The following is a 19,585-nucleotide window of genomic DNA, read 5'->3' on the forward strand; positions in this document are numbered from 1 at the left end:
CTGTTGGAGCTGTTAGAGCTGGTCCTGCCTCCTTCAGCTGTGAGGAGACCAGGACCTGAAAGTCTTCAGGTACTATCTGCCAACTTTCGAAAGGATGTTTTGGAAGCCACCTGGTAATGGGAGTTGTTGGCAGACAAATATGTGTATCAGATGGATTTGCAGCTAGGTTCTTTGCAGGTGTTTCTTTAGTACATTATTTGTTATTTTCTAAAGATAAAATTTGGAAGCATAGAACTATCCCCTGGGCCTTTCTTTTCAAGACTATAAAACTAAGGACCAGACAGCCACCAAGTAGCACCAATTCTGACAGCCTGTGTGTTGCTGAAGGGCCATCACCGTCTAGAAAGAGGAAGCCCCAGGACGGGGTGTTGAGCAGGTGGTCTAGGAGTGAGAGGCCTGGGCCCAGCCTCCGGAATTCAGATAGGAAAGGTACCTATTATTCATTTCACAAACGAAAAACCAAAGACAGTAATTAATGTGCTCAAGGACTCCAGAGTTCCTGCTTCCAGTGCGCGTTACTTCTAAGCTAGCTCAGACCACAATGCTGCCAGGACTTTTTGGGCTGGCGGCCTCTGTGCCTCACGCTTTGTCCTCTGTCAGGAGGTTCTGCTATGGCAGACCGTGTGTTGAGTTACCAACCAAACTGAAAATAGGCCAATTCACTTCTTTGCCCACCTTGTCCATGCCGTAAGGAAACACTATTTAAGTCCTCATTATAAGCTGTGAGAGCCAAAAACACAGAGTAGTTTTAGTTTGGCCAAATGCCTTGGAAAATACTTATAAAATTTCCCTTATTTTTTCTTCTCTGTAAATTTGTATTTTCTAATTTCTGTTCTTTCTTAAATATTAAATTGAAAAGGGAGACTATGAAGGACTATGAACATGTAGCCCTTGGCTTGATGACTGGTTAGTAACTGCAGGATGATTAGTGACCTCATAGCTTAATTGTAAAATTTTGAGACAGGAGATTTTAATTTTTTCATGAACTCTGAAGTGGTTCATTATTTTTCCCATTCTCTGCCTTTTAGAAGATTTGACTACAAACTTTAAGCACCCAGAGGACGTTTTTATTTATTTTTTATCTGGTTTTTATATGTAAAATAAAATCACACAATCATTTTTTAAGTTCCTTTACCAAATGTTTAATCAGTCTTTGATGTTGAATTAGGCAATTCCTTCTGGAATTGAGGAGTTTGTTGCAGAGAAACAGGACAGGGTGATGCATTATTTACCTCTGATATGTGTTTAGTTGACTACGGTAGATTTAATTTAGCAGAAGTCATGAGTAACCATTATAATCAAATGAAAAAGCATGACTGGAACATTGAAGAAATGATCCTCATTTAACTCCTTGTATGTAATACTGATGAATTCTTGCACTTTAATTCTTGCCAGAAACTTTATTACACTCTAGCCTTATTTTTAGCAACCAACAGCTGAGTTTCAGAGTAGCATTTCTTGCAAAGCTGGAATATCCTGGAACTCAGGGGCCCCAGCCCCACCCAGAGCATGGCTCTTATGATGCAGAGGCTGCACAGTTGTCCACTTTGGCTGCCTACCTAGAGCCTGACCAGCTGCCACTTAATTTCCTTAATTTCAAGCCACTCCTTGAGCCAGTTCTGAGCTCCTTCCCTGTGCTCAGAGAAAGCTTGGACCTCAAGAGTTTCATACTTTGCTTGCCCATAGGAAGCCCATATGCCCTTTTTTAGTTGCAGGTTGACCTATGATTTATGGCAGAATTTCTTCCCTTTAAATGTCTAAGTGGAAATAAGGTGATTGACAATGACATTTTAAAATTGTTTTAATTTTTTAAAAGAAAATGTTTACTTATTGCAACTGTACTTCTAGATGGTTACCAAGAGAAATGCAAGCACGTCTACAAGGATGAACTCAGATGTTCTTAGCAGTTGTATTTATAGTACCAGAAAGTAGAAGCCAGTGTCAATCAACAGGTGAATAGAGAAACTGACTTGTAGTTTATCCAGACAATGTAATACTCGTCAATGAAAAGAAGCAAACTATCCATATACACTAGTTTGGGTGCATATCTAACACTGAGCTGAATGAAAGAAGATAAAGACAAAAGGATTCCTACTGAATAATTCCATATCTGTGAAGTCCAGAACTAGCAGTGACAGAAATGAGGCCACTGGTTGCCTGGGGATCACGATGTTAGAAATTGACTCCAAAAGTACCCAAGGAACCTCTTGTGATGATGGTGACCCAGATGTATATATTTGTCAAAACTTATTAAACTCTGTTTTTTTTAAGTTTTAATTTTGTATTGGAATATAGCCCATTAACAATGTTGTGGTAGTTTCAGTTGGACAGAAAAGGGATTCAACCAAACATATATACATATCCATTCTCTATGAAACTCCCCGTGCATCCACCCTGCCACTGAACTCTATAATTTAAATGAGTGCATTTTATTGTCCATAAATTATACCTCAATAAAACTGATAACATTTTTTGGAAATGATAAAATATCCAGAAAAGAATACATGAGTAATGCCTGTTAGCTTGTGTTTTAGCTAATGAATGGCTGAGAGAGACTGGCATGAAATCATGGGGCTAGAAGGCATCCAAGAGGATCTCTGGATGTTATCTGGGACACAGGGCCCTTAGTCCAAAAAAACCATTGTGAGGTTTTCTTCTCATGTCAACCAAGCAACATTGTCTTCCACGAGGAATGTTAATAGAGTTTGTAGTCTTCTGTCAAGAGGCGAGAAGATGAGGGCTGGAATCCTTTGGCTCCTCTCTCAGTCTTTTTTATTTCGGGGCTCATGTTGTGACGTTAGGGACCCATACCACTAGATCTAAGAGGACCTGGAACCTACAAAAGCAGCCTGAGCATCGTAGGACAAAATGTAACAGTCCGGACTCCAAATGTATCCAAAAACCCGCCTTGTCAGCCCTCAGAAAAGATGACCATGTGCTGGAGGTCATGTCCACATTCCCAGATGTCCTCTCACTTCCAGAGCTCTGTCTTAGAGACTTGATTGATAAATATAAATTGATGGTGCTTCTGCTTCATATTTGTCATGTATTCTGCTGAGTTACACTTGTGTTTGCTACTGACTCTCACATTTACTCCCAGGAATAGGCACCTGCAGTCACTCCCTAATTTTCTGAGCTCTAGAGGATAATTAGAATGAATCTAATATCAAATGAAGATGTACTGACTCCCCACCCTTAGGCATATTTAATAATTCAGAGTGTTTCTTCTGCATGATGAGCTGGGTAGGTACCTCTGGGTGAAGTTTGAAAGATTATATACGAATTTGAAAAATTGAAGTGGATACAGAATAACACTTGCCCTATTAGCTATTTCACTGGTGTGACCAAAGTAGGCATGATAGAAATAAAAGGAAAATGCAGCCCCAGAACATCAGTTATTTACAAAGAAAATCAGTACCTTTGGGTCTCTCAAAGTAATGCCCTTGCCTGGGAAAGCTGTATGTGATTCCATGATCCACCCCTTAACTACTGAGGAAGAGTAGAGAAATAACTCTAGAAACAATGAAGAGATGGACCCAAAGCGAAAACAATGCCCAATTGTGGATGTGACTGGTGATGAAAGTAAAGTCCAATGCTGTAAATAATATATTACATAGGAACCGTGATTGTTCGGTCCATGAATCAAGGTAAATTCAGTTCAGTTCAGTCACTCAGTCATGTCCGACTCTTTGCGACCCCATGAATCGCAGCACACCAGGCCTCCCTGTCCATCACCAACTCCCGGAGTTTACTCAAACTCATGTCCACTGAGTCGGTGATGCCATCCAGCCATCTCATCCTCTGTCATCCCCTTCTCCTCCTGCCCCCAATCCCTCCCAGCATCAGAGTCTTTTCCAATGAGTCAACTCTTTGCATGAGGTGGCCAAAGTATTGGACTTTCAGCTTTAGCATCGGTCCTTCCAATGCACACCCAGGACTGATCTTCAGAATGGACTGGTTGGATCTCCTTGCAGTCCAAGGGACTCTCAAGAGTCTTCTCCAACACCACAGTTCAAAAGCATCAATTCTTCGGCGCTCAGCTTTCTTCACAGTCCAACTCTCACATCCATACATGAGCACTGGAAAAACCATAGCCTTGACTAGATGGACCTTTGTTGGCAAAGTAATGTCTCTGCTTTTTATTTTATTTTTTCATTGAATATTGCTCAACTTTATTTGTATATTGTTTTTTAAAATTTATTTATTTTAATTGGAGGCTAATTACTTTACAATATTGTATTGGTTTTGTGGTCATAACTTTCCTACCAAGAAGTAAGCATCTTTTAATTTCATGGCTGCAATCACCATCTGCAGTGATTTTGGAGCCCCTCAAAATAAAGTCTGACACTGTTTCCACTGTTTGCCCATCTATTTCCCATAAAGTGATGGGACCAGATGCAATGATCTTAGTTTTCTAAATGTTGAACTTTAAGCCAACGTTTTCACTCTCCTCTTTCATTTTCATCGAGAGGCTCTTTAGCTCCTCTTCACTTTATGCCATGAGGGTGGTGTCATCTGCATATCTGAGGTTATTGATATTTCTCCTGGAAATCTTGATTCCAGCTTGTGCTTCATCCAACCTGGCATTTCACATGATGTCCTCTGCATATAAGTTAAATAAGCAGGGTGACAATATACAGCCTTGACATACTCCTTTTCCTATTTGGAACCAGTCTGTTGTTCCATGTCCAGTTCTAACTGTTGCTTCCTGACCTGCATATAGGTTTCTCAAGAGGCAGATCAGGTGGTCTGGTATTCCCATCTCTTTCAGAATTTTCCACAGTTTCTTGTGATCCGCACAGTCAAAGGCTTTGGTATAGTCAATAAAGCAGAAACAGATGTTTTTCTGAAACTCTCTTGCTTTTTCGATGATCCAGCAGATGTTGGCAATTTGATCTCTGGTTCCTCTGCCTTTTCTAAAACCAGCTTTAACATCTGGAAGTTCATAATTCACGTATTGCTGAAGCCTGGCTTGGAGAATTTTGAGCATTACTTTACCAGTGTGTGAGGTGAGTGCAATTGTGTGGTAATTTGAACATTCTTTGGCATTGCCTTTCTTTGGGATTGGAATGAAAACGGAGCTTTTCCAGTCCTGTGGCCACTGCTGAGTTTTCCAAATTTGTTGGCATATTGAGTGTAGCACTTTCACAGCATCATCTTTCAGGATTTGAAATAGCTCAACTGGAATTCCATCACCTCCACTAGCTTTGTTCATAGTGAAATGAACAAAGGTGGGCTTTCTAAAGCCCACTTGACTTCACATTCCAGGATGTCTGGCTCTAGTGAGTGATCAAACCATCATGATTATCTGGTAAATTAGAAGTGGTCAAATAGGAGATGGCAGGAGTGAACGTCGACATTTTAGGAATCAGTGAACTAAAATGGACTAGAATTGGTGAATTTAATTCAGATGACCATTATATCTACTACTGTAGATATCCCTTAGAAGAAATGGAGTAGCCCTCATCGTCAACAAAAGAGTCTGAAATGTGGTACTTGGGTGCAATCTAAAAAAGAACAAAATGATCTCTGTTCGTTTCCAAGGCAAATCATTGACTATCACAGTAATCCAAATCTGTGTCCCAACCAGTAACACTGAAGAAGCTGAAGTTGAATGGTTCTATGAAGATCAACAAGACCTTGTAGAGCTAACTCTATACATGGACATCACCAGATGGTCAACACTGAAATCAGATTGATTATATTCTTTGCAGCCAAAGATGGAGAAGCTCTATATAGTTAGCAAAAACATGACCAGGAGTTGACTATGGCTCATATCATGAACTCCTTATTGCCAAATTCAGACTTAAATTGAAGAAAGTAGGGAAAACTACTAGACCATTCAGGTATGACCTAATAAAATTCCTTATGATTATCCAGTGGAAGTGAGAAATGATTCAAGGGATTAGATCTGATAGACTGCCTGAAGAACTATGAATGGAGGTTCATGGCATTGTACAGGAGGCAGTGACCAAGACCATCCCCAGGAAAAGAAATACAAAAAGGCAAAATGGCTGTCTGAGGAATGCTTACAAATAGCTGAGAAAAGAAGAGATGCTAAAGGCAAAGGAGAAAAGGAAAGATATACCTATCTGAATACAGAGTTCCAAAAAATAGCAAGGAGACACAAGAAAGCTTTCCGAGGTGATCAATTAAAATAAATAGAGGATAGCAATAGAATGGGAAAGACTAGAGATCTCTTCCAGAAAATTAGAGATACCAAGGGAACATTTCATGCAAAGATGGGCTCGATAAAGGACAGAAATGGTATGATCCAAACAGAAGCAAAAGAGATTAAGAAGAGGTGGCAAGAATATACAGAAGAACTGTACAAAAAAGATCTTCACAACCCAGATAACCACAATGGTGGTTAGAGCCAGATATCCTGGAATGTGAAGTCAAGTGGGCCTTAGGAAGCATCACTATGAACAAAGCTAGTGGAGGTGATGGAATTCCAGTTGAGCTATTTCAAATCTTAAAAGATGATGCTGTGAAAGTGCTGCACTCAATATGCCAGCCAATTTGGAAAACTCAGCAGTTGCCACTGGACTGGAAAAGGTCAGTTTTCATTTCAATTCCAAAGAAAGGCTATGCCAGAGAATACTCAAACTACCGCACAATTGCACTCATCTCACACGCTAGTAAAGTAATGCTCAAAATTCTCCCAGCCAGGCTTCAACAGTATGTGAACCATGATCTTCCTGATGTTCAAGCTGGTTTTAGAAAAGGCAGAGGAACCAGAGGTCAAATTGCCAACATCCATTGGATCATTGAAAAAGCAAGAGAATACCAGAAAGACATCTACTTCTGCTTTATTGATTACACCAAAGTCTTTGGCTGTGTGTATCACAACAAACTGGAAAATTCTTCAAGAGATAGGAATACCAGACCACCTTACCTGCCTCCTGTGAAATCTGTATGCAGGTCAAGGAGCAACAGTTAGAACTGGACATGGAAAAACAGACTGGTTCCAAATCGGGAAAGGAGTATGTCAAGGCTATATATTTTCACCCTGTTTGTTTGACTTATATGCAGAGTACATCATGCAAAATTCAGGGCTGGATGAAGGACAATCTGGGATCAAGATTATGGGGAGAAATATCAATAATCTCAGATATGCAGATGACACCACCCTTATGGCAGAAAGCGAAGAGAAACTAAAGAGTCTCTTAATGAAGTGAAAGAGGAGAGTGAAAATGTTAGTTTAAAACTCAGTATTCAAAAAATGAAGATCATGGCATCCAGTCCCATCACTTCATGGCAAAAAGATGGGGAAATGATAGAAACAGTGTCAGACTTTATTTTCTTGGGCTCTAAAATCACTGCAGATGGTGACTGCAGCCATGAAATTAAAAGATGCTTACTCCTTGGAAGAAAAGTTATGACCAACCTAGGCAGCATATAAAAAAACAGAGACATTACTTTGGCAACAAAGGTCCATCTAGTCAAAGCTATGGCTTTTCCAGTAGTCATGTATGGATGTGAGTTGAACCGTAAAGAAAGCTGAGTGCTGAAGAATTGATGCTTTTGAACTGTGGTGTTGGAGAAAACTCTTGAGAGTCCCCTGGACTGCAAGAAGATCCAACCAGTCCATCCTAAAGGAAATCAGTCCTGAATATTCATTGGAAGAACTGATGTTGAAGCTGATACTCCAATACTTTGGCCACCTGATGCGAAAAACTTACTTTACTTTGGAAAAGACCCTGATCCTGGGAAAGATTGAAGGTGGGAGAAGGGGAGGACAGAGGATGAGATTGTTGGATGGCATTACCAACTCGATGCACATGAGTTTGAGTAAGCTCTGGGAGTAGGTGATAGACAGGGAAGTCTGGCATGCTGCAGTGCATGGGGTCACAAAGAGTTGGCCACAACTGAGAAACTGAACTGAACTGAACCCCTTAGCTAAGCATAATTTGTGTGTTAGTCACTCAGTCGTGTCTGACTCTTTGTGATCCAGTGGACTGTAGCCCACCAGGCTGCTCTGTCTGTGGGATTTCCCAGGCAAGAATACTGGAATGGGTAGCCATTTCCTTCTCTGGAGGATCTTCCTGACCCACGCGTTGAACCTGGGTCTCCTGCATTACAGGCAGATTCTTTACTAACTAAGCCACCAGAGAAGCCCAGTAGTTATTAAACTAAGGGCTCTGATGGTAGAGCAAAGAGGTTTTTTCTTGGCCATACAGCGTGGCAAGCAAGATCGTAGTACTAACCTGAGATTGAACCCATACCCCCTCCGTGGAAGCACAATGTCTTAGTCATTCGACTGCCAAGGAATTCCCACGCAGAGAACATCTTTAAGTGACCTCATTTCCTGTAGCATGGTTCAGGTTTGGAATGAATCAATTAAGCAGAAAATTAAGCATCCGTCATAGCTTTAAGGTAGAATAGAAAAAATATTATAGACTAAAACCTTGTATAATGTGTGCTTCAGATAGCGTTTTGGACATACTATGGTATGTGAAAGTGAAGTCGCTCAGTCATGTCCGACTCTTTGCGACCCCATGGACTGTAGCCTATCAGGCTCCTCCGTCCATGGGATTTTCCAGGCAAGAGTGCTGGAGTGGATTGCCATTTCCTTCCCCAGGGGATCTTCCCGACCCAGGAATCAAACTCAGGTCTCCCTCATTGCAGGCAGACACTTTACCGTCTGAGCCACCAGGGAGGATTATACTATGGTATGGTTTTCCTTTTATAAATGAAATTTTTTTTCTCATATGCAATTTCACAGTTGTGCTCAGGGCTCCTGTATCCACCACCTGGAGAGCATCATCATGATGACAAAAGGAAGCTAAGAGGCCATAGAAAACGAACCTAGCAATATTGGACAGGGCTTACTTCCAGTCTGATGAGCATCTTTGACTCACTCATTTTTTTGTTGAAGTGATTGAAGTCTTCTGCTTTGGTGTTTAGGCCAGACTTTAATTTAGATGTTTGTAGTAGGCATTTAAATTTGTCCTCTTTGATCTTTGTAAAGAGACTCTCTGTCTTGTTGTGTGGCAGTGAGAGCCTCCTCAGTATCAGCTCTAGCTTTACTTGTCAAACTTGCATTTTTTTCAAGTGAAATAACATATTTCCAGGAAAAAAACAAAACAAAACAAAACAACCCAGTAATAACAAAACCTTTCTGTTAAGGAACTGCAGTAGTAATTCCTTCTGTCACTCATGACTAACAGCATTTTCCACTGATTTCTCTTTTTCTCTTCTAAAAAATTCAAAATAGAAAAATAAGACACCTATAAAAAATATCCAAAATGATTGTTTTGTTGCAGAGTAGTATGTCTGTGTGTGAGCACTAAGAGGAATTTGACTTACTCTTTAAAAATCCATTTTTCTGTTTGCCTTCAGAATGTTTGTGATATTGTCAGCTTTTACAGATTCTCAGCTGGAATCGTCTCTGAGGCTGCAGGATGCAGTCTTCATAAATTCCTCTTGCCGATCTGTGCTTTGACATCCACATGTCAGAATGTGTTTCATATGAATCATGAAGGTGTAGTGTGATCCTACATGCCCCACTTTACAGCTGACCTTGACCATCCTTTCCTTCTGATTCTGGACTTATTTGGGTTTCTTTTTCTGGCATAACTCCTTTAAATTATTAATGGGCATTTCTTCTAACTCTTAAAGATTAGCTGGCTAAGTACAGAGTTGTAGATGAGTGTAAGATGCCTGTTATATTTCAATACATTTTGCACCTGGACATTTGGGGTTGTAGAGATCAAAATGACTTTACTCTCTTATATCTCAGATTAATTTTTTCTTTTGAATCTAGGAATAATGAGCAAACCCAACTCCTCTCCCCAGCTTAACTCCACATGACCTGTTTTCCTGGCTTAAAGCAGCTTAGAATTAAATTAACCCCCCTCTTTCTCTATACTTCCACCTCCCCAACCCCATTTTAAGGTATAATTTGACAGTTTGCACAAGCAATTGCTTATTAACATGTGGTCTCTAGTTGTAGAGGCCTCCCTTTATTTGTGGAATTAGACATTTTGAACAAAACTAACTTTTGTGGGTTTATGGTCCCCTGAATGTGAAATTTTAGTGATGTGCTTGAGAGGGCTAGAAGGTGACTACTGGTTAAGAAAAAGCAGATCTGGGGAAAATTTTAAATGCCTAAAATGTGGCTTTGTGTCTTTTCTGAGGAGCCAGTGCCCTGGGCGTGCAGGCATGTTCATAGGTCCACATTTATGCTCCTGGGAGCGCCGGCATTCTTTGACGCCATCCTGATATCATTCGATACTGCACTTCCCGCTTTTTACTTGATAAATCACATTTACATTTTGTTGATCTCTGCTCCAGATTCTACCTAGTAGGTATCCTTGTGGGAGTATATATATTTCCCACTGTATTGACAGTATTCATTGATTCACATGTGATGATATCCCTGAGAGGCATTCACATACAGGAGTGTGTCACAGCCCCTCAGCTGAGAGCCAGTAAGCCGGTCCCTCGCTATTTAAGCATGGTCTGTGGACTATGGTGGGGCACAGCATTCCTGCCCAACAAAAGATTCCTCTATGGGAAGTCTTTGATTTCCCTCAGTACATCTCTTGTACTTCTCAGTCTCAGTGTCTGCTTCCCAGAGGACCCTGTCCCACCATCGCCGCTAGCTCCAATGCTCAGCAGGTCTGCAGGATGCTGCGGTTGATAACTGGCAGCTCCCTGCTTGCCCTGCTGCTCAGCAGGAAGTTTGTGGGAGGAGAGCTGGGAGGCACCCTCTGTAGATGCCACAGTGGTTCATCTGAGTCACCCATCTGCTTGATGAAAAAAAAGCAGATTGGGATAAAGTCTGTAATTCAATATTTTTCTCTAACTTCAAATAACCTTATCCCCAGTATGTTAAAGGTAAGAATGACTGAAACTTCTGGAATAACCACAGACATTTCACAAAACTCCACTAGACTGGAAGCCATGAGTTGAAAGAAGTTTGGAGCCAGAATTTATCTTTTCTCCAATTCTTCCATTTACCAGCTGTGTGAACTTGGGCAAAAAAAATGTATACTTCCCAGCCTCGGTTTTCTCATCCATATAATGGGTGTAATAGTAATACCTGGACTTCTGGGGTTAATGAGGAATAAATTAGATGATATACAAAGAACTTAGCATAGTACACAAAACAGAAAACATACAACAATCTCTTACTGAAAAAATACAGTGTCAAAGCAAGTTGCAGTATTTTCTCAACTTCCACATAAAACCTTTACAGTTGGTAATGAGATAACCAACTATATCTCATCAGTTTTTAACCACCCAGGAGACCTTCTGATTATAGTTTTATAAGCATCTTCACTCTATGAAATTAAGTATGATTTGGAATACATTACTTTTTTTGCTCTAGATTTTGCATATGGGAAATGTAGAAATCACTTAGGCTCATTAGTTCCCCTGTCCAATTATGGTCTTAATTATGCTCATCTGGGCCAATTATTTTAGCACCAAGAAAAATTGCCTTCTTTGTCAAGACCATAGACAAGAACCAGAACCAGCCCCCAGAACCAAAGCCGAGTCTCTGCAGATACACATGTTCTGTTTTTGCGTCAAGGGTGCCATTGTTATACCCAGCAGCAGAACCTGGGACAAAGTTCCTGCTTTAAAACATGCTCCTTTGCCAGCCATCCTCAGCCTGTAAGCTAGCAGCTAAAATATCCAGCTATTTTCTCTAAAAACATTATAAATGTAAAAACATTTTGTGCTAAGGAGTGTAATAAGGGCAAGAATATACATTCATTTTTCCACTGTAGTCTCATTTGGGATTTAGGCCAAACTCAGTAGATTAAAATAAAGAACTCGGCAGTCATAACTATGACTTTTGCAATGGAAATATTCAAGTAATGCATGCAGTTATTTTAATGGAACTTTCTGCTCTGGTTTATAATGAAATGAAGGAGCTTTTCTGAATCACAGGGATTTGTTCTGTACTCTACCTCAGAGGCTGTGTGATGAGTGACCTTCTGGTTTTAGACAAGTTGCCCTGAATTCTGTTATTTTCTCCTTTAGTTAGGATATAAAGGAATTTCAGCAGGCCGCTTTTCCAAAGTATAGATTGCTAAGTTAGGGGAAAGTCTATGCTTATTTCAAACAAATGTATGATTTTGCCTCTCCTAGGGCTACAGTGGAATCAGAATATTCCTGATATGATTTTGTGTTCATGGTGGTCGTGGTGGTGGTTTTGTTGCTAAGTCGTGTCCGACTCAATCCCATGGACTGTAGCTCACCAGGCTCCTCTGTCCATGGTTTATCCCAGGCAAAAATACTGGAGTGAGTTGCCATTTCCTTCTCCAGGGGATCTTCCTGACCTAGGGATTGAACCCAGGTCTCTTGCATTTCAGACAGTCTCCTGCATTGCAGTAGGATTTTTTACTGACTGAACCACCAGGGAAGCCCTTTATGTGCTAGTTAAATCATTTGATTCAGTCATTTGATTCTTACCACAAATCTGGTGAGATAGGCAAGTCATATTTATTTTAAAGAAGGGCATGTATGTCCTAGAAGTGACATAGTAGCTTGTTTAAAACAGTGTTTTTTGACTATTGTATGTCATAAACAACTGTATCTTCAGAAATTTTCAGAATATATCTTCAGAAATTTTAAATTCTGATATAAATTCAAAAATATCTTCAGAAACTTTCTGAAGTTTTTATATTTTCTTAAAATAAAAATTCTAGATTTTCCTAGTAATAATATAATTCTCAATTCTCTTTTTAAGTGGGAGAGTAAAACAGGAGCTGTGGTTAGAGGGCCAGGGTTGCTTACACCTAGGGCCTGCCCTAGAGCTGGCTACACCTGTGATGTTGTTTATCATATCAGAGAGTGGGAGGTTTGGAATGGCGACTCGAACAGAAGGGAAGGCAGGCTGACTGTGACCCTCCATCTGAGAGACTGAGACCGAGGCTTGTCCACGCTCAGGAGGGAGCAGGTCTTAATAGTCTGTGTCAGGCTGCCTCATGCACAGGAGGCTGAGGAGGCCACCTTGCTCCTCAAGTCAAGGTGTGCTTGCTCGCGTGTGTTCTGAGTCCAGACTTTCCAAATGGGCTGCTCATGCAGCTCAATATAAAAGAGAACAAAGAACCCAATCAAAAAAAGGGCAGAATATCTAAACAGACACTTCTCCAAAGAAGACATCCAAATGGCAAAAAATCACATGAAAAGATGCTCAACATCACTAATTATTAGAGAAATGCAGATCAAAACTACAGTGAAGTATCACTCATTCAAGTCAGAATGGCCACCATTGAAAAATCTATAAGCAGTAAGCACTACAGAGAAAAGGGAACCCTCCTACCCTGTTGGAGGGAATGTAAATGGGTGCAGCCTCTGTGGAGAACAGCAAGGAGGTTCCTTAGAAAACTAAAAACAGAGTTACCATATGATACAGCAGTCCTACCCCTGGGCATATATCTGTGAAAACTATACTTTGAACAGATATGTGCACCCCAGTGTTTATTGCAGCACTATTTACAGTAGCCAAGACATGGAAGCAACATGAATATTCATCAACAGATGAATGGATAAAGAAGATGTGGTATATATATACAATGGAACTTTACTCAGCCATGAAAAAGAATGGAATGATGCCATTTGTAGTAACATAGATAAACCTAGAGATTATTATACTATTATAGTAAAGTAAGTCAGAAAGAAAAAGACAAATATCATGATATTTATAATATCATGTATACATGGAGTCTAAAAAATTGATACAAATGAATTTATTTACAAAATAGAAACAGACTCACAGGCTTAGAGAACAATCTTACCAGAGAGGAAAAGAGTTGGCGGAGACAAATTAGGAGGTTGGGATTCACATATACACACTACTACATATAAAATAGATAATCAAGAAGAAGCAGTAGCTCTTAATAGCACAGGGAACTCTACTCAACAGTCTTTAATAATCTATATAAGAAAATAATCTGAAAAAGAATATATATAAATGTATATGTATTATGTGTGTGTAACTAAATCATTTTGCTGTACACCTGGACATTAACTATACTCCAATATAAAATAAATGCAATACTGTACATTAAGTGTACTCCAATATAAAATAAATTTAAAAAAAAGGCAATTAGCTCAAGATGGCAGAGTAGAAGGGTATGAGCTCATCCCTTGTTATATAAACACAAAAAGCACAACAAATCACTGAAAAACCATTGACAAAAATTTTATGGAACCTACCCAAAAAGATACCCTACATTCGAAGGCAAAGAAGCCACTGGATGGTAGAAGGGGCACAATCATGATAAAAACAAATCCCATACTCAGATGGGTGACCCACAAACTGGAAAACAATTATACCACAGAAGTTCTGCCACAGGAGTGAAAGTTCTGAGCCCCACATAGGGCTTCCCAGCAATAGGAGAAGGAGCCCTAGAGAATCTAGGTTTAAAGACCAGTGGAGTTTGAGCCCAGGAATTCCACAGGGCTGGGGGAAGCAGAAACTCAACTCTTTGAGGGTGCATACAAGGTCTTGTGTGTGCCAGGACTGAGAGTAAAAAAGTAGTGACCGCATAAGAGCCTGAGCAAGACCTACCTGCTGGTACTGGAGGGTCTCCTGCCAAGCTAGGGGGTGCAGCTGTGGCTTACTGCAGGGACAGAGACACTGGCAGGAGCAGATCTGGGAGTACTCATTGGCATGAGACCTCCCAGAGGCTGCCATTAGCTCTACCCTACAGCCTATAGGCTCCAGTGCTGGGATGCCTCAGGCCAAGCAACCAACAAGGCGGGAACACAGCCCCACCCATCAGCAGACAGGCTGCTTAAAATCTTCCTGAGCACAGCCCTACCTACCAGAGGCACAAGACTCAGCTTTACCTACCACTAGGCAGGAACCAGCCACTCCTATTAGGAGGCCTGCACAAGCCTCTTAGCCTCATTCATTAAAGGGCAGATAGCAGAAGCAAGAAGACCTATGATCCTGCAGCTGGTGGAACAGAAACCATAGTCACAGAAAGTTAGACAAAATGAGATTCCAGAGGAATATGTCCCAGATAAATGAACTAGATAAAACCCCAGAAAAACAACTAAATGAAGTGAGACTAGGCAGCCTACCAAAAATAGAAAAGAAAGAATTCAGAATAATGATAGTGAAGATGATCGAACATCTTAGGAAAAGAATGGAGGCACAGATTAAGAAGATACAAGAAACGTTTAACAAAGACCTAGAACTAGAGAACAAACATTAACAACACAATAACTGAAATGAAGAATACACTAGAAGGAATCAATAGCAGAATAACTGAGGCAGAATAACCTAGAAGACAGAATGGTGGAAATCACTGCTGCAGAACAGAAAAAAAAAAGGAATGACAAGAAATGAAGATAGTCTAAGGGACCTCTGGGACAACATTAAATGCACCAACATTCACATTAAAGCATTCCTAGAAGGAGAAGAGAGAGAAAGGACCTGAGAAAATATTTGAAGAGATAATTGCTGAAAACTTCACCAACATGGGAAAGGAAACAGTCACCCAAGTCCAAGAAGCAAAAGAGAGTCCCAGGCAGATAAACCTAAGGAGGAACACATCAAGACATGTGGTAATCAAATTGACAAAAATTAAAGACAAAGAAAAATATTAAAAGAAACAACATAAAAGGGAACTCCCATAAATTTATCAGCTGATTTCTCAGCAGAAACTCTGCAGGCCAGAATGGCATGGCACAATATATTTAAAGTGATGAAAGGGAAGAACCTACAACCAAGATTACCCAGTGAGGCTCTCATTCACATTTGATGGACAAATCAAAAGCTTTACAGAAAAGCAAAAGCTAAATTAATTCAGTACCACCCGACCAGCTTTGCAAAAATGCTAAAAAAATAAAGATGAATTGTCATGGGGAAAAACATAAAGCGTATACAACAAAAAGAATGAAAACAGAAGCTTGCATTTATAAGCAAGGTATGGCAGAAAACATTTTACACAGGTTACCTCTAAACCTCATATAGTGCTGAATGGAAGACATGATTGCCTCCATTTGATTAATTTACTCTTTAAATTTTTATTTTCAAATAATTTTAGACATACAGAAAACTTGCAAAAACTAGTACAGTGAGTTTCTATATACCCTCCACTTAGCTTCTTAAGGTGTTAACATCTTAACCAAAGTACAGTAATCAAAGCCCAGAAAAGTAACGACACTGTTAACTAAATACAAATCTTATTCTAGTTTATCAGTCCCTTCCCCAAAGGTCCCTTTGCCATTTCAAGGTCCAGTCCAGCATCCATACTGTGTTTATTGTTGTGTCTCCTTCCTCTCCCCCTATCTGTAACAGCCCTGAGTTCATCATCCTCTTTCCTGATCTTGGCGCTTTTGTAAATAATGTTCACTTACTTTGTAGCATGTCTCTTACTGTGGGTTTGTCTGATACTTCTGAGTTAGGTAGAGGTTACTTATTCTAGTCAAGACTGGCACAGAAGTGATATGTCCTCACTATATCACATCAGGTAGAGTATGTGAGAGTGCTGGGAGAAATATCAATAATATATCAATATTATATATTGATATGTAATATATATAACATGTATATTATATCAATAATATACCAATGAATAGTATATCAATATGATAATATTGATATCAATAATATCAATAATGCAGATACACAAATGATACGACCCTTATGGCAGAAAGCAAAGAACTAAAGAGCCTCTTGATGAAAGTGAAAGGAGAGTGAAAAAGTTGGATTAAAACTCAGCATTCAGAAAATGTAGATCATGGCATCTCGTCCCATCACTTCATGGCAAATAGATGGGGAAACAATGGAAAGAGTGATAGATTTTATTTTGGGGGGCTCCAAAATTTTTCACTGCAGATAGTGACAGCAGCCATGAAATTAAAAGATGCTTGCTTCTTGGAGGAAAAGCTATGACCAACCTAGACAGCATATTAAAAAGCAGAGATATTACTTTGCCAGCAAAGGTCCATCTAGTCAAAGCTATGGTTTTTCCAGTAGTCATGTATGGATGTGAGAGTTGGACTATAAAGAAAGCTGAGCACCAAAGAATTGATGCTTTTGAACTGTGGTGTTGGAGAAGACTCTTGAGAGTCCCTTGGACTGCAAGGAGATCAAACCAGTCCTTTCTAAAGGAGATCAGTTCTGAGTGTTCATTGGAAGGACTGATGTTGAAGCTGAAACTCCAATACTTTGGCTGCCTGATGTGAAGAACTGACTCATTGGAAAAGACCCTGATGCTGGGAAAGGTTGAAGGCAGGAGGAGAAGGGGACAACAGAGGATGAGATGGTTGGATGGCATCACCAACTTGATGGACATGAGTTTGAACAAGCTTGGCAGATGGTGAAGGACAGGGAAGCATGGCATGCTGTAGTCCATGGGGTCGCAGAGTCGAACATGACTGAGTGACTGAACAGAACTGAGAGTATGTGATATGTGTCACCCTGATCACTTGAATGAGGTGATATCTTTCTTGCAGAGGTGGTGTCTCCCTGTAAATATACAACATTTTTTATTTTGTAATTACCAAATTTCTTGAGGGAAATAGTTTGATAATATCATCTCTCTTTTAGATGAGGAGACTAATGTTCAGAGAAGTTAAATGATTCACACGAAATCACACAGCCAGTAATAAGAAAACCAGAATTTGACATTAATTTTGCCTGATGTAGAAGCCCTTTCTACCCATCACCTGTTTTGAGAGTTTGTTCTCAGTGATGATGAAAAAAAGAGTAGGCACAGTCAGCTATTTAATAAACCTCAGTTCAATTCAGTTGCTCAGTTGTGTCCAACTCTGCAACCCCATGGACTTCAGCTCACCAGCTCACCAGGCTTCCCTGTCCATCATCAACTCCTGGAGCTTGCTCAAACTCGTGTCCATTGAGTTGGTGATGCTATCCAACCATCTCATCCTCTGTCATCCACTTCTCTTCCCGCCTTCAATCTCTCCCAGCATCAGGGTCTTTTCTAATGAGTTTGCTCTTCACATCAGGTGGCCAAAGTATTGGACTTTATGCTTCAGCATCAGTCCTTCCAATGAATATTCAGGGTTGATTACTTTTAGGATTGACTGGTTTGATCTCCTTGCAGTCCAAGGGACTCTCAAGAGTCTTCTGCAGCACCACAGTTCAAAAGCATCAATGCCTCAATTTGGTGCTCAGCCTTGTTTATGGTCCAATTCTCACATCCATACGTGACTACTGGAAAAACCATAGATTTGACTATATGAACCTTTGCTGGATTTTCATATCTGTTTTGCATTTAGACTGTTGTGATGTTACATGTCACATAGTGTCTAAAAGACTCCACTGTGTACACCTGAGTGGATTAGAATGAAGAAGGAAAATAACATCTTTCTATTGTTATGAAGTTAGTCCTGGAATCCCTTGAAAGTGTCTCAGGTACTCCCAGAGTCCCTTGACCACTCTGAGAGCTGTTCCTCTGGGCATGAAAGGAGACACTGAAAGAGCCAGCATTAAATATTCCTGGGTCTCTTGAATAATTTCTCCAGTTGTACTGCCCTATTAAATAATTTTTTAATAAGCTAGAAAAAAAGATAGTTAAGCAGCAGGAGACCTTTTCATGAATAAGGTGCTCTAAGGTAAAAGCTCTATTTGAATTTCATGGGTGTGAGATCATTAATAAGCAAAAGTAATGCTGCCAGTGTTATTGTAATAGTCATAAAAATCTGCAGTCTTACTGAGATGATGCACTTTTATGCTTTAATTGACATCATTTTATGTACTCAGTGGATGCAAGATCTTGAAACTGTTTGAGGGGCCTCCTGCAGGGTTAATTGTGCAACACATTCACTCACTACATATTTCCTCCAAAGAACCTGGGAGTTTCTAAATCAGTCACCCAAACTCTGGGCTCCTGCATTCTCTATGCAAACAGTTTTTCATCACTGAAAAATCCCAAATATGATGCAAATCATCTGATTAATTATTTTGTGTTACTCTTCAACTTTTCAGAAAAATAGTCCTTAGAGAGCTGTAGCATCAGCATAATGCAGTCAATGCTTTAGAGCAGGTTGATTTCTGGCTCTCATCGTCATGGAGATAAAACCTTCAGACACAGGGAGTTATGGTGATGGTAAACCATGCTCTTTCCCTGGTGGCATGGATTTTTGCAGCTTGTCTTTTGATGAATTTTTCTATGTCACTGTTGATAAATTACATGTATAGGGATCTCTGTTTTAATTTATCTACTATATTCTTAAACGAATACATTTCTATTTTGTTTTACCTTCAGGAAGATATAAGATTATTTTTAGTTAAATGGCTTGTGAAAAATTAGATGCATTTGACAAAGGTACTTAACGTATTGATGGAATAAATACAATTCTAGTTTTCTAGTTGAATGCACAACAAAGGCACTGCTGGCTCCACATTTGCATTTCTATATATGCACCTCATCCATTGTCAATATTTATTGGATCCTATAAGTTTCCTTGGGGCTTTCCAGTAGGACCCTATTCAGATTCTAAATCAGAAATACATAATATTTTTTCACTTTAACGCTAATCATATTACCCTTCCCCTTTGTTTAAAATAATCATTTTCATTTATTGAGTGAAGCAATATAATGCTTATGCTATTTGCATTGTAAAACATTGTATAAATTGTCTC

At 39.8% G+C, this 19,585-nt stretch overlaps 1 protein-coding gene across 50 annotated transcripts in view; it reads left to right on the forward strand.

Annotated features, from left to right (window-relative positions):
• The window catches only part of NEK11 (NIMA related kinase 11), a 272,407-nt gene that overhangs the window by 126,622 nt on the left and 126,200 nt on the right, over positions 1-19,585 (forward strand). For 4 of the 50 annotated variants that reach the window (XM_086348613.1, XM_086348708.1, XM_086349052.1 and 1 more), the window contains one exon: positions 1,849-2,277. The exons of the other annotated variants lie outside the window; for them this stretch is intronic. In XM_086348613.1, coding sequence (XP_086204739.1) covers positions 1,849-1,904 — 56 coding nt within the window. In that variant the 3' untranslated portion in view covers positions 1,905-2,277. Of the gene's footprint in view, positions 1-1,848; positions 2,278-19,585 lie in introns of those variants that run through there. 50 annotated transcript variants of the gene reach the window in all.

Source organism: Bos grunniens, chromosome 1 (assembly GCF_055505025.1).
Source record: "Bos grunniens cultivar Pamir isolate PY7600 chromosome 1, Bosgru_T2T1.0, whole genome shotgun sequence".
Classification (NCBI taxonomy): Eukaryota; Metazoa; Chordata; class Mammalia; order Artiodactyla; family Bovidae; genus Bos; species Bos grunniens.